At 45.8% G+C, this 15,588-nt stretch overlaps 1 protein-coding gene across 2 annotated transcripts in view; it reads right to left on the bottom strand.

Moving 5' to 3' along the window:
* Positions 1–15,588, bottom strand: part of LOC307201955 (vigilin-like) — a 54,661-nt gene that overhangs the window by 22,652 nt on the left and 16,421 nt on the right. For both annotated transcript variants that reach the window (XM_079951521.1, XM_079951520.1), the window contains 7 exons: positions 9,111–9,190; positions 7,790–7,902; positions 6,344–6,492; positions 4,474–4,689; positions 4,051–4,257; positions 2,146–2,361; positions 718–924 (listed from right to left, as the gene is read on the bottom strand). In XM_079951521.1, coding sequence (XP_079807647.1) covers positions 718–924; positions 2,146–2,361; positions 4,051–4,257; positions 4,474–4,689; positions 6,344–6,492; positions 7,790–7,865 — 1,071 coding nt within the window. In that variant the 5' untranslated portion in view covers positions 7,866–7,902; positions 9,111–9,190. The remainder of the gene's footprint in view (positions 1–717; positions 925–2,145; positions 2,362–4,050; positions 4,258–4,473; positions 4,690–6,343; positions 6,493–7,789; positions 7,903–9,110; positions 9,191–15,588) is intronic.

The following is a 15,588-nucleotide window of genomic DNA, read 5'->3' as shown; positions in this document are numbered from 1 at the left end:
TAATAACTGAATAAATACTAAATACAGTCGTACCTTGGTTCTCGAACAGAATCCATTCCAGAAGTTTGTTCGATCTTCCAAAGCATTTGGAAACCAAGGTGCAGCTTCCGATTGGCTTCAGAAAGCTCCTGCAGCCAATCGGGAGCCACGTCGGATGTTCGGCTTCCAAAAATAGTTTGCAAACTGGAACACTCACTTCCGGGTTTGCGGTGTTCAGGAGCCAAAATATGTTCGAGAACTAAGCTGTTCGAAAACCAAGGTACGACTGCAAATAAATCCCAACACAGGTCTAAAACCTGTGATAAAAGAGACCAGGTGCAGTCTCTTAAACGGCACCATTATTTTTCTTTTCCTCCACTAAGTAAAAGCTTATTTTGGACAGAGACGGAGGGAGGGGGGGAGCAAAGAGCCTCCTATGAGAAGATTACTCTCTACAGTTGCGTAAGACAATTCCCACTAGGTGCTTTTTAAGACCTACATGGTTGCAAGGAACAAAACAAAAAAATCCGATTACATAAACTTGCTTCAAAAGAAATGGTAAAGGCCCCCCCCTTTTTTTTGCAACAGCAATAAAACTGCCAAGCCACTACAGATGCACCTTCTTGATCATCCTTAGTTGTGCAGTCAATCCCCCCTTGGTGTTCAGGTGGCCCACATGGTCTAAACTGCGCATAAAGAGGACCAGGCGGTCCAACACAGATGCTCGGAGCCCTTTACCTTGGCGTAGACCTGAGTCAGAGCGGGACCCAGCTTGTCGGGCTCCCCCCGGAGGATGATTGTTTCTGAGCTGCTTTCCAGGGGCGGCATCTCTACTGAGACTCCGGTGGCTTCCAGGATCTCCTGCAGGGTGTTGCCTTTGGGGCCGATGATGTACTTGTGCTGGGACTTCTTCACCTCCACCGAGATCGTGGTCGTCTTGCGCTTCTGAGAGAGAGAGAGAGAGAGAGGGAGCGGGAGGGAGCGGCAGCTGCTTCACAGCATGGAAACAGGCAAAGGCGCCAAAAGCCTCCCAACAAGGCCAGAGGAAAACATCTACTACCAAACCTTCCCCGCTCATCCAGCCAAACTGAGTAGGGCCAGCTGACCACACTGCACTCAGGAATAGGGTAAAAATTAGGGCTGAGGCATTAATCCCGCAAATGGGGTGGTGGTGGCCCTGCAGGTGCTGTGTGCAGTCTCCAGCACCAATCAACGCCACCCAACATGGACCATGGCCAGGGATGATGGGTGCTGCAGCCCAGAAACATCAGAAGGATCATGGAGCATCTCCACCCACACTGTTCAGCCCGGACACTTGAGGTCCAGCACCGAGGGCTTTCTGGCAGTTCCCTCACTGCAAGAAGTGAGGTTACAGGGAACCAGGCAGAGGGCCTTCTCGGTAGTGGCGCCTGCCCTGTGGAATGCCCTCCCATCAGATGTCAAGGAAATAAACAACTATCTGACTTTCAGAAGACATCTGAAGGCAGCCCTGTTTAAGGAAGTTTTTAATGTTTGGTGTTTTATCGTGTTTTTAATATTCTGTTGGGAGCTGCCCAGAGTAGCTGGGGAAACCCAGCCAGATAGGAGGGATAAAAATAATAAAATTATTATTATTATCATGGGCTCCCCATCCATACTTTATCCTGCTAAATGGCTCACAGGACGTTATAAGCATTCTGGTGTCCGTGATTAATGAGGGGGCAGATTTTTCTCCTGCACCTTGTAAGCGCCATTTTCGAAGCTGCATTCCCTCCAGTCAACAGGGAGGAAAGGCTTTTAAGAGGATTTCCTCTGCAACACACATGCGCGTTCTCAAAAAAAAAATCAATGTTTCTTTTTTTCTGCTGCTCCTTTGCAAATTTCAGCAAGGTGGCGGTCCCAAATCCACCCATTTCATGTAGGAAGTGCATGTAGAAGTGGCCCCTGATTTCTTTAGGGCAGGTTTTTGCCAACCTGGTGCCAGCTAGATGTCTCGGCCTGTCATTCCCATCCGCCCCAGGCACTGCCGGGACCACCTGCACTCAAAGGGGCAGCTTGATGTAGCCGACACTCCCTTTCTTACAGAAACTGGAAGCTAAAACGCTAAGCGACAGAGCTCTCTACAGCTTTGGTGCTTCTGCCAAAGTGCCGTTAATGCCGCCTCTTGGGACAGGCAAACCCACCCACCTTATCCTCGTAGATCTTGCGGATGCGCAGGAGAGCCTGGGCCACCGGCTCCTTCTCGCCAGTGATGATGATCTCGTCTTTGTTGACGCTGGGCGGTGGGATGTTGATGCGAGCCCCAGTCTCCTGCATGATCTCCTGGACCACCTTGTTGAAGGCTCCAGCAATGAAAGGGTGGAAGGCCTTCTCCAGGTTCAAGCGCTCCACGGCCCGCTTATCCTGGAACAGAAGGGGAAACCTGCTGACCCACCTGAAGAGGAGCAACATCTGCTGGATCGCAGGCTGCCCTGGTCTGGTATAATAATAATAATAATAATAATAATAATAATAATAATTTTTTATTTATACCCCGCCCTCCCCAGCCAAGGCCGGGCTCAGAGCGGCTTACAAGCAATAATAAAAACAAGATGAATGATTACAAACTTAAAAACAAAAATAAAATACAACATTAAAATAATGGAACATTAAAATATTAAAATGTAGCCTCATCGCAGGAGGAGAAGGGAAAAAAAAAAAAAAAGCCAAAACCTGTGGATCAAGTCTCAGTTCTTTACTATTCAGCCCCACTCCTGGAAAAAGCAGGGAGGCGAATTGCTCACCATATGCTTTCCCCTTCCAGACAATCACCCAAGACGGATTTCTTTTCCCCACTATGAGCTTCCTTTTGAAGAAGGGAGCTGGCATACAGAAGCTCCTGTCCATGAAATGGAGTCAAGGCCAATATACAGAACCCGGAGAGCAGCCTTGGCTGGGTCACACGAAAAGCTCATCTATTCTACTTAGGTGTTATGAATAAACAGTATCGTGCATCAACCTTAAAACTGGGGGTTGTATCATCACTGAAGCAGGCAAATGCAACACTTCCTGTTGCCCAGAGTGGACACACAGGGGGATGTTACTCCAGCCAGGAGGACTTCCTGTCACACCTGTCTGGAGCATCCTCCCCCTGTGTGTGACCAGATAGATGGGTATGACCCTGGCAGAGCCTATAAAAGGGCTGGTCACGCAGCCATCTTCCTCTTTTGCTCTTTCCTTACAGAGGATGGAAGCCACAAGGTAGAAAGTCTGAGGCCAAGCTCAGACTTCTTTTCTCTACAAATGTAACTGTAACCACAAGATAAAGCCTGTCTTCAAAATACTACTGTGGACTGAATGTAAGTAAACTTTATTTTTAATCAAGACTGCCGTGTTATTATTCCAGAGGAAAATAAAAGGGAAAACTTACCAGGAACAAGATAGACTGGACAAGCCAGACTGGATTGCTTGGCTTAAATGATTCTAACGAATCCATCAACTAGCTTCGAGCAATGTGCACAGGAATGTGCTCTGTTGCTTGCTCACTAGCGTGAGTGAGGAGGGATAATATTTAATCAATATATGCTCTCCTACTTTCCTCAACATTCCCACAAAAATAAACGCAAATAGCTCCGCATCCTGGTTGTCACAGTGGTCAACCTATGGGAAGCTTGCAAGAAGCACAGATTGCAGCAACGCTCTTCCTGCTTGCAATCACTAGGAATGGGTACCTGGGAGGCAAACTGTCTCCGACAGCCAAGGGGAAAGATAGCCATCGTGCCTTCCTAGCCTTCCCAAAATACCCCACTGAAGCTGGTATCCCAGATTTAGCAATAAAACCTAGCCACACCATATTGTGCCCTGCATAAAACCCTTCCACGTTGTGTCTACAGCCGCAAAAATTCCAGATCTTCTGCTGGGTGTCTTGTCCTAGCCGTGGAATGCAGCATGCCAGAGTCCACTGCAAAAACCTGCTCGCTGGTTTTAAAACGAAGAGGTGAAGCCGTGAGGCTGGCCACTAGAAGTCTCTTGCACAGCTGCTTCCCATTCCCACTGCCTTCCGCCTTTGGAGGTAAAGGGTGGGGAGTTGTGACTCTTTCCCCCCCGGCTCACCTGCTCTGCCGAAATGAGCAAGATCTCGTGCCGCGCCTTCTCGATGCCTTCTTTGGTGCCCGTGATCTTGATCTGGTTGCTGGGGTCCTCGGGCCGTGGGATGTTGATCTTGGTGGCCGTCTTCAGCTCGAGCTCCTGTAGTTTCTCGCCGTTCTTGCCGATCACAAAGCGATGGTGTTCCTTGGGGATTGTGACAGTAGCTGAAGCCTGTGGAAAGGGGAGGGGACAGCGGCGTTGATGGGTTTTCCAAATGCAGTTTTAACAAGGGCTGCTTGATACAGAAACACAGGGAGCTGCCTTACTCATTTGTTACATTTATATCCCACCCTTCATCAAAAGACCTCAGGGCAGTTCGCAGAATAATAGCCACTTGCAGAAAAGCGAGAGGTGCTGGGGTGGAGGGTGGAATGGCTTTGCACGCACCTGGGTCTGAAGCCGAGCGACTATTTCCTTCCGAGCTTTCATGACGGAGTCCAGTTTGCCGGTCACCATGATGGACAGGCCCTGGTCCTTGGCCAAAGAGAGCTCAATATGAGCCCCGGTCTTCTGCATGATGTCCACGCACACCTTGGCCTCGTCACCTTCTCCAAACTGGCTGTTGTCCTTGTAGCGTCGCTCTTCCAGGGGGACGTGAAACACCTGCCAAGGGAGGAAGACTTCAGGGGCCGTGTCTACATGCCGCAAAATGTGTATTTCCAAATGCAAAAGCAGTTCATGCTGGACCGGACCAAAGGCCCATCCAGGAAAGAATCCCACTCCCCTCTGTGCCCACCAGGCATTTCCTGGTAATAAGCCCACAGACTAGGCACAAATGGCCCCGTTGTCCTCCTGAACATGGCATGGCACAGTGCCTCAGAACATGGGGGGTTCCGTTTAGCTCTCAGCCCACCAATGGCTATTTGCAAACATCTATCTTGCATGAGAGCGAGTGTGGTGCAGCGGTTAAGAGTGCTGGACTAGAACCTGGGAGACCAGGGTTCAAATCCCCGCTTGGCTGTGAAGCTCACTGGGTGACGTTGGGCCAGTCACTCCCTCTCAGTCTAACCCACCTCGCAGGGTGGTTGTGGGGATTAAAAGGAGGGGCAGCAGGAGAACCACGCCATCCACTTTGAGCTCCACAGAGAAGTGAGATATAAAGGCAATAGATAAATATGCGCAATCTGTTTTCAAAGCCACCGTGGAGGGTTCCATACGTTAATTTAAGTGTAGCATGGAGCAGTTTCTCTTGCTTGTCTCTCCCTCCATTTTCAATCTACTTAACTGGATGAATGCGAGTTTTTTTAAAAAATATACTTTTCAAGTTTGTACATTTCACTAATTTTACAATCATTTTGACATTTCAAAGCTTGACTTCCTTTCCCCTCTTTCTCCTGTTCCTTAAATTTTTAATATATTCTGCATATCCAAATTAACTTGATTCGCTCATTTACTCATCTTCTTTAAATACTCTTATGCAGCTGCAGGTTATTACAATAATCCTGCCAATGTTCTTATCTGTTTACAATTTATCTGTAAATATTCAATAAACAGTTTCCATTATTTTATAATAAAAGAATCTTATCTTGGTTTCTTATTCTTCCAGTAAGTTTCGCTATTTCTGCATATTCTGTAAATTTTTGTATCCATTCTTCCTTTGCTAGGACACCAAAAGGCCCATCTCATCCTGCATTCTCGTTATTGCAGCGGCCAACCCGTTGCTACTGGGAATCCTACAAGGAGCTATCATGAGTTGGAAGGGACCACGAGGGTCATCAGTCCAACCCTCGGCAGTGCAGGAATCCTTTTGCCTAACTGGGGCTCAAACCCGCGACCCTGAGATTAAGTGTCTCATGCTCTATCAACTGAGCTATCAAGCAGGATAGGAGCACAACAGCACTCTCCTGCTCATCCTCTCTGAACTGGTACCCAGAGGCTTCGGATACTGGAGATGAGACAGAACAACCATGACAATGCTCTCCTAATGAGAGAAGGATGCATAGAGGCTTTTTCGCACAGTCGCTGCCAATCCTTTGCCTAGCGTACATCCAAGACACTGGTTTTGAGCGAGGCAACACAAGTAGTCAGTTCAGCTCTACTGCTTCCAAGTTCAAAACCATCTTTCTAGGTCTGCCGATTATTTTGGCTATGCATCCAGCAATGAGATAAACACTTCACAATTAACATCCCCCATAGGGAAGCCTCTCTCTCTCCCTTGCACGCACACACACACACACACACACACACACACGGTATTCTGCAAAGACACACCAGCAGCTGAAGTGGAACTCCCTGTGCCCTGCCTCTGCACACTCACCTGGGTGATGACAGAGGATTTGATAGGCCGGATTTTGTTCCATACTCCCGTAAGCTCACTGGACTTTTCCCCCGGGGCTCCCTTTTCTGGGAGTGGCGGAAAGGCTTCCAAGTAAGTGGGGATGTAGGCCTCATCCTCTGGGACACCACCTGCCCAGCAGACAAACATAGAAAGAGACAGCAAGATCACACACGAGGGTGGGGAGGAATCCTGGTGTAGAGAAGGGATTGTGCAGGCAACAGAGAAGACACACCTAGGCTTCTGATCAAATTACTTCGTGGACTAGAGACCACTTAATCAGATGCATCTACTCTATATTTTGGAAAGTTGTCTGTTCACTGTGCATTTGAACCCAGCAACAAAAGAGGCAGCATCTCAAGATGCTGTGAAAATAAGGATGTTATTTTCAAAGCAGCCCAATGTCGTTTCAGCCACTTATTGCCTAAAGGCGCTTCTTCAGGGGTCAAATTGAAGAACAGCCTGCAGAGATCTTGCCAGATGTATCTCCTGTTCACATAAATTGGCAAATGGGAGATAATATCTAACAGATATTATCTCCTAAGGCTGTTTTCTCCATGTGACCCCCCCAAAGGAAGCATTGGGATGCTTTGAAAATAAAAGCTTCATTTTCACAGCGTCTTGAGATACAGGTTTGTTTTGGGGTTCTTTTTGGATGCTCTCTGGTTTTTGTGGGGGAGCGGGGAGGGGGCTTTTCTGTGATGCATTTGGACACCAAACCTTGCACGATTATTCCTGAGATCAATGAGCAGGTTTTCATCTATGCTTGGATGCAATCATACACCACTTTTAATCAATAAGGCAAATGGAACCTTTCAAAACTGCACTGATTTTTTTGGTTTATTAGAATTCCCGAGCAATGCCTGCAAGCGAAGTATAAACCTCAGTTGGCAGGAGTAAATGCACACAGTGGTGTAGAGTAAAACAAAAATTAAGCAGCGAGGTCCACAGGGGAATGAAATGCAAAGTGGATTGTGACCATCATGCCACAAGCTTGAAATATATTATGTAAAGTAAGTGCAGCCGGCTGTTTACAAGCCAATGTTGCTGATGGCACAAAGCACCCTGCCACTGGTTAGCCAATAAGGCACTTGTAGTGGGATAAGAAGCCATTATTTTGATTCAATACACAGAAGATAGAACTGAACTTTTGACAAGCTTCAACAGAGCAACTTGAGCCTAGAGCCTCCCTTCTGAATGAGAACTTTAGGGCAGGTAACAAAAGTGTCCCAGGAAGAGTGAAAGTTTCTTCTACCGGTGTCTGAATATTTACCTTTCCAAAGTGTGTTGGTTTATTAGTTCCGCCAGTGGATTCCACTCTAGCTTTTACACAGCCTTACTTACCCATAATCAAAACACGCATCTCATTCATTGCGTGAGCAGCAGCTTCACGACACACCCACAGCAAAAGATTCCTGCCCGTCTCACCTCGTGTTTCTTCATCCCTCAGCCCGCTGCGGTGCTCAGCAAAGCTTTCGGGTGTTAACACTGCTACCGAGCTCATAGCTTCAAACCCAGATTTGCGCGTTTCCGGTATTCCACTGTTGGAGTGACGAAAGAGAGAGAGAGAGTTAGGTCAGGAGTTGGCGAAGCTATTGTGACTCCTTTATAAAGAGCGACCACATCACTTAAGTCAGCCTCCTAATAACCTTGTCCCTCCAGGTGTTTTGCTGGCTGGGGCTGATGAGAAATGCAGCCCAAAACATCTGGATGAGCCCAAGATTGTGCGGAGGTTGCTCTAAGTGCATCGCTCACCTTAGATCAACCATGTATTATTATCCAATGTTCTTGGACTTCCCAATACCAAATGAGCCATGCCTGAACAATAAACTCATCAGCCCAAGGCTCCCCCTTATATCTCACTACCAACACCACTGTTTGAATTCAGGTAGACGACCAGAGAAAAGTGGGATTTTTTGAGTTGCGCTGCCCCATTTGTGGTGCTACTCATGCTTGTGGAGGATGCCTCAGAATTTGAAATGCTCTCCTTGCCAAGTGTCAGATGTTGTTGCATCAAAGCAACCAACAAGAAGAGTCAAGCAAAATATTATGGGTCCCCTGTCCCTCCACTCAGACTGGTAGTGGAGGAGCGATGAAGGAAGCTATTTTAAATGAGACTCGGAGGATGTGATCTGTTTCAGGTTTGAGGGAGGATGCAACCTCAGCTCCTATTTTCTTCCACTTCTCCAATGCAATCACCACAGTAATATTGAGGCATGAGAAACGGGCACCATATATTTTCAATTGTTTTTGAATTCTTAAGCGTTTGCATGAGCTGCATTAATCGCTCGCTGGATGGCTTATTTCTGCTTTACTGACATATTATTCCGTTTTGGATAGGATGACATCGACGGCAATGTCGTTTGCTAATTTTTAACTGTTGTGCTCAAAGTTGTTAAAATAAAAATTTCTATATTAAAGCGGTTTGCGGCAATAAAAATATAAAATCATACAATAAAACCATAAAATAGTTTTTAAAAATCAATTAACCATTGTGGAAGGATGTATTCTTCATACATGTAGGCCTGGAGGAATAGAAGCTTTCAGCAGGCAGTTTAGTGTTGTTGGAAAAGCGGCACACACATGTTAAATCAAAACAAACACATGCACAAATACATTGCCCACCCCGTGGTGCAGATGGGAAGATGTACCCATGCTTTCCACCTTGGCAGAGGCTCCCAGCGATCCCGGGTCCCCCTGTTGCACCTCACTCTTCCCTTTTGCTGGATGTGGGGAGAGGGAGACTCACCTGCAAAATGGTCAAGTGCCAGAAGGGTCCGTCCTGAACGAGGCTACCTGTGGCGCTTCAGCGTGACGGCTGCTTTGGTCCTGAAAGAAGGATTAAGTGCTGTCAGGAGGACCCACTTACGGGCAGGGCAAGGGGAGCCCCTTCCGCCTGAGCTTGGAAACAAACTCTTCAACACAGCCCTGTGCCAAAACGCAAGGCAGGTTATCCCTGCAAATTGTGACCGGCTGTAAGCATTATAAAAATGAAATTAATACTAATACTAATAAATGTTACCATTTGAAAATGGTGCCTAGACATTCCATTGTGGTGACAGTAACCGAGGTTTAAGGTGCCATTTGGCAATTAGCTTATATATCTGAGGTTCTAAGACAGTGTAGAGAAAGAGAGAAAAAAAGAAAGAAAGGGATATCTGCTCCATTTTGGAATGTTTTTAATGAAATCATTTTTGTTTTTAGAAATATAAAATTATAACAACCAAAATGCTTATTCATATATAGACATTACTCTGAATCTTGAGCCTTCCCTCCAACCTCTCCATGGATCCTATTGTCAGCATTTACAACTGCATATTATTCTATATTCCAGGGGTCAGCAAACTTGCAGCAGGTCCATTGTCCCTCAGACCTTGTGGGGCGCCGGACTATATTTTTTTTTTGGGGGGGGGAATGAACAAATTCCTATGCCCCACAAATAACTCAGAGATGCATTTTAAATAAAAGGACACATTCTACTCATGTAAAAACACGCTGATTCCAGGACCATCCGTGGGCCGGATTTAGAAGGCGATTCGGCTGGATCCAGCCCCCAGGCCTTAGTTTGCCTACCCATGCTATATTCTATATCAATCCATATGGTCCATAATATTTGTTACATTGCAAGCAGATTAAAATCTGCCTGCAATGGTCTCCTAAATAATAGATTATAAATTTTCCCCATTATTTTTTGAAGTTTTTGTCCTCTTGGCTCCTCAGCTTTCCAGTCAGTTTTGCCATTTCTGCATAGTCCATCAGTTTAGCTTGCCATTCCTCCCTGGTAGGAATTCTTTATTCTTTCCATCCCTGGGCTAGTAGCATTCGTGCGGCTGTTGTCGCGTACATAAAAAGTCTTTTCTGGTCCTGTTTTGGAATGGTTTCACGGTGTTTCATAACTGTAATTCTTTTGCCTGTGCATATAAATCTACTGCAACCTGTCCTGGGACTTTCTGCAGAAAGACAGGTGAGGAAACCTTATAAATAAATGAATGTCAAAGAATACGACCGAGCTCAGGTTAGGAGGCACCTACTAGCAAACGATAAGGTCTGCGGTTTAAGAAAATAAACAGCCAGCCTGCGGGATCAGCCCAGTGTCCCATCTAACCCAGCACCCACTCCTCATCTTCCCTTCCTGTCCATGAAAAGACTGCTCACAACTTGCAGCAAAGGTGTTTCTCGTGCCCTCGGCTTCCCAACCCCCATTAAGAAAGAGGCGGCAGCAGCAGCAGCAGCGCTAAGCTCTATGGGGAGGATTTGAGAGAAATCCTCTTAAGGCAACCGTAAAGGAAAGAAGAGCGAACCTCCTTGCACTTGGCAGGGGGTGCTATCACCTCTGTGTCAAAGCTGCATCCAGTATAGGAAAGGTTGCTGCAGGAAGGGAGAGAGATTGCTAGAGAGAATCCCCCCTCGGTGTTCATGGCCTGTGAACTCCTAATCTACAAACAGCCTTAAAGCAGCACAGCTGAAGAAAGATCCCCCCCCCCAAGATCCTGCCCCCACACAACCTTGACTATCTTTTAGGGAGTTGGATATCACTAAAGCATAATTTTATTCTCTTTTTTTTTCCTTCCAAAAAGCAGGAGCCATGCGATGCCAGCTTTTCCAGGATTTCTGCATTTAGCTATGCAGAACTCACACTTACACTTGGTATTATCTTGTTTCCAAAAATCAAGAATAAAGAGACAGATCATGTTAGATTGCTAACATTTATTTTTCTTCTATCTTTCGTAGCTCTAATTTTATAGTCTTACAGTAAAAGCTCAATTAAAAAAAAAATTATCAACTAACAGAAGCAGGTATGTTTAACACATTTCCCCCTCTGGGTTGTATCCAATGCTAGTGCTACTCATCACACTTGTAAGAAGCTGCCTTACAGAGGGTTGGACAATTGCTCCATCTAGCTAAATACTGTCTGCACTGACTGGCAGCAGCATCTTTAGCAAGGGCTCTTTTCCAGACCTACATGAGAAGGCCAGCAATTGAAATTGGGACCTCTTGCATGCAAAGCATGGGCTCAACCATAGAGCTGTGCTATTGGTACAGCCTCAAAGGAATAGAATTGTAGAGTTGGAAAGGACCGCAAGGGTCGTCTAGTCCAATGCCTGCAATGCAGGAATCTTTTGCCCAATGGGCCCACTAATACTAATACTCTCCTTTTCCTCCAGTGGTGGAGCACCTGCTCTGCACACAGAAAGCCCCACGCTCATCCCTGATGGCACTTCCAATTTAAAAGACTCCAGGGTAAGCCCTCTTTCTCTGTCCGAGACCTTGGAGAGCCACTGCCAGGCAGTGGACAAGCTAACTGGTCTGACTCTGCAAAAGGCAGCTTTCCAGTGTTCAAAAAGTGCACCTGTTATTTCGACGGACGCAATGAATGCCCTTCACGGCCTAGGGCCCTTGTACCTATGGGACCGCCTCTCCTGGTATGCCCCACAGAGGACCTTAAGGTCCATATATAGCAACACCCTAGAGGTCCCGGGCCCTAAGGAAGTTAGATTAGCCTCAACCTGGTTTTTAGGTGGAAAAATCAAAATTGGAAACAGAATTGTTAGATCCTAAAACTAAGAATTTGTCAAGAATGCATAACTTGCTGTTGAAATGCAATACACAGGATGAAAGGTTAAATCTGTTATGATTAAATGGGCACAAGATGTTGGACATAACATTATGATGGCTGACTGGGAACAGTTATGGACCACAGGCATGAAGTTTACGGCATGTAATGCCTTAAGAGAGAATATAATGAAAATGATTTACAGGTGGTACATGACACCAGTCAAGCTTGCAAAAATTTATCATCTGCCCAATAATAAATGTTGGAAATGTAAAGAGATTGAAGGTACATTCTTTCACCTTTGGTGGATGTGCCCAAAGATTAAGACCTTTTGGGAGATGATCTATAATGAAATGAAAAAGGTATTTAAATATACCTTCCAGAAGAAACCAGAGGCCTTTCTCTTGGGCATGGTCGGCCAATTGGTGCTAAAGGAGGATAGAACTTTCTTTATGTACGCCACAACAGCAGCAAGAATACTCATCGCAAAGTATTGGAAAACACAAGATCTACCCACCCGGGAAGAATGGCAAACGAAGGTGATGGACTACATGGAATTGGCTGAGATGACTGGCAGAATCCGAGACCAAGGAGAAGAGTCGGTGGAAGAAGATTGGAAAAAATTTAAAGTTTATCTTCAGAAATATTGTAAAATTAAGGAATGTTAGAAAGATGTTGGAATAGAATTATGTGGTTTTAGCAGAAAAGATATAAAGGATTAAGTAAAAATGAATTGGTGAAAGAAGAGAATGCAAAATCACAATATATTAAGATAAATTATTAAGATAAAAACAAAGCTGGAAAGGATTTGCTGAAATATCTAACTGAATTAGAATACAAAAATGGGAGGTGTGAGGAGGTCAAGGAAGTAAGTGAATGAAAGCAAGTGATGTAAAGGTTTGATCTTTTTCAATTGTTTGTATCTTTTCTGTCTTTTTTCTTTTTTTCTTTTTTCTCTTTGTAATCTTTAAAATTTGAATAAATATTATATATATATATAAAAGATTAGCCTCAACCAGAGCCAGGGCCTTTTCAGCTCTGGCTCCGGCCTGGTGGAACGCTCTGTCTCTTGAGACCAGGGCCCTGCGGGATCTGATCTCTTTCCTCAGGGCTTGTAAGACAAAGTTGTTCCACCTGGCCTTTGGCTCAGAATCAGTTTGATTCCCTCCCCCTTTCTTTTTCCTTTCTCCTCCTATGAAGAGATTGCTCTCTAATTGTTTTAATGTTGTATATTAATCTTTTAAATTGTATTTTAATCAACTTGTTTTTATTATTGGTTGTTAGCCGCCCTGAGCCCGGTCTTGGCTGAGGAGGGTGGGGTATAAATAAAAAAATATTATTATTATTATTTTGGCACAGCTTGAGTACCGTACAGCAAAGTTCAAAAGAACACACAACGGGAAGGGTACCACAATCATCACATGGGTCCACAAAGTACGGATTAAAATTCATAGAGGGCAACATCCCTATTCCAGCGCTGCCTGCCTGCCTCTGCCTTTTGGTCTCTCCGATACCCGAATTCCCCTCCTGGGACACAGCGATCAACCCCACAGATCTGCCTAAGCTAAGCCGTTCATGTGGGGAGAGGCAGTCCAATCCACCACACTGCCCCGACAAAGACGGATGGGCAATGCCTTCCTACCGCAGCACTGCCATGTTCCCTGGGAACTGGCCCTCGTTTGCCACGCGCCCCCGTTGCCATGCGTCCCCTCTCCCCCCCACCCCAAGCTCCCGGCTCTGCACCACACGGTGACCGAGTTGCAACCTCTTCTCCTTGATGCAATCCGACAGGACTGCGGCCTCTGGCCATCAATAAATAAAGACGGGAGAGAGAAAGAGCTAAAGACGTAAACAAGGAAAGCTGCGGGAGAGGCAGGGGAAACCCAGCGCTGAACTGCAGGAGCCTGGCCTCCCAAGATGAAAAGAGGACACCTCCGGAATTTACAGAACCAACAGCTGCTTCTTTTAAAGAAAAGTCAAGGCATGGCTCTAGCCCTCAAGGTGTTAAGGAGACACGTGCATCTGAAAGCAAGGGAGATTTCCCCTAGCAGGTCAGGGGACACAGAAAGCTGCCTAATGTGGAGTCAGCCCACTGGCCCATCTTGCTCAGTGACTGGCAGCAGCTCTCCGGGATTTCAGGTGGGGGTTTCAAGGAACCCTACCTGGGTATGCCAGGGGCCCAAAGCTGTGACCTTCTGCTTGCAAGTGGTGTTAGAAATTAGCCAGGTGTGTTTTGCGACCGGCGTAGGTCCAATTGCAACCACATGGAGATCTCTGGATGACAGGTTAGCAACTAATATCTCCATCTGGCTGGCCACGCCAGCTTCCTTAAGCAGTTAAGCAGAAGAACTTATGTATTGCATTTATACCCCACTTTTTTCTGCAAGGATTACATGGTTCCTCCCCCCACAGTTATCCTTACAACAACCTTGTGAGGTAGGCCCAAGATCACCCAGTGAGCTCCATGACCGAGTGGGGATTTGAACCCTGACCTCCCAAGCCCCAGTCTGACACACTAACCCAGAGATTTCCAAACTTCACGTTGTTCACACTTTTTAGACATGCATCATTTCATGACACAGTAATTCAGTTTTACTAGCAAACCAGAGGTTAAACTAACCCCTTATAAGAGCATGGGGAGGGTTTGCGTGACACAACTACACACTGTGGATGACACACTAACGTGTCATGTGACACACAGTTTGGAAAGCTCTGCTCTAACCACTACACCACACTGGCTCCCTAGAGTCCTTCTGCTCTGGGGCAGCTCTAGAAATTAAGTAGGTAAAGAAATGTGGGGGAAACAAAATGTCACTTAGAGAAGGATCGGAAATATTTTCTTTGAAGACTTGGTTTGTTTTATTCTGGATTGTTTTATTTGATGGTGTAGTGTGTTGCAAGCCGCTTTGAGGATTCTTTCCTTTAAATCATATGATATGGTATCATTTATATATGATTTATAGTATGATAGGTATGATTTTTTTCCTTTCCTTTTTTTCCTATATAAAGCGGTATAGAAATGAAATTAACAAATTTCACCATAAAAGGCACATAGATAGACCGTTGTGGCAACCATAACCTAGGTTTAAGGTGCCGTTTGGCAATTAGCTTATATATCTGAGCTTCTAACATGACCTGCAAGGCAGATGCTGTACCACTGAGCTGTGGGGCTATTCATACAGCCATTCTCTCTGCCTTGCGAAATGAGACCAGAGCGACAAGGCTGAGTCACAAGCTTGATAGTCGACAAGCAGAAAGTTCACCAGGTTGAAGAGAGTGACACCGTATGGGAGAGGAAGCTTTCCAAGTTCCCTGTCCCAAGTGCTTACTGTCTGTAGAAAGTGGAACACCACTGGACAGGAAACGTCACCTGTCTGTTGATTCATGTGTGGGTCTGGTGGAGAAGGAGAGGAGGACAGACACATCACCGGTAGCAAGAGTTCTGAATGAGGCATCTGAAAATAGATTGTGTGTCCTGCCAGTACAAGGGAGAAAAGGGAGAGGTGTTTGCAGGCAGGGTGGAGAACAGCTGCTTCTGTGCAGGCTTAAGTCATCTGCTGTTTTGCCTCTGGTTGAACTTTCAACCTCCAGCTTACTCCTTTGCACAAAAAGAAAAATAATGCAAATCTGGTTCTCAAAGTGTACCAAACTAAACATTTCTCCAAGCTTCCCA

This window comes from Podarcis cretensis (genome assembly GCF_951804945.1).
Source record: "Podarcis cretensis genome assembly, chromosome: 13".
NCBI lineage: Eukaryota > Metazoa > Chordata > Lepidosauria > Squamata > Lacertidae > Podarcis > Podarcis cretensis.
The sequence above is the reverse complement of the archived record's forward strand: the minus strand, read 5'-3'. Positions and strand labels throughout refer to the sequence as shown.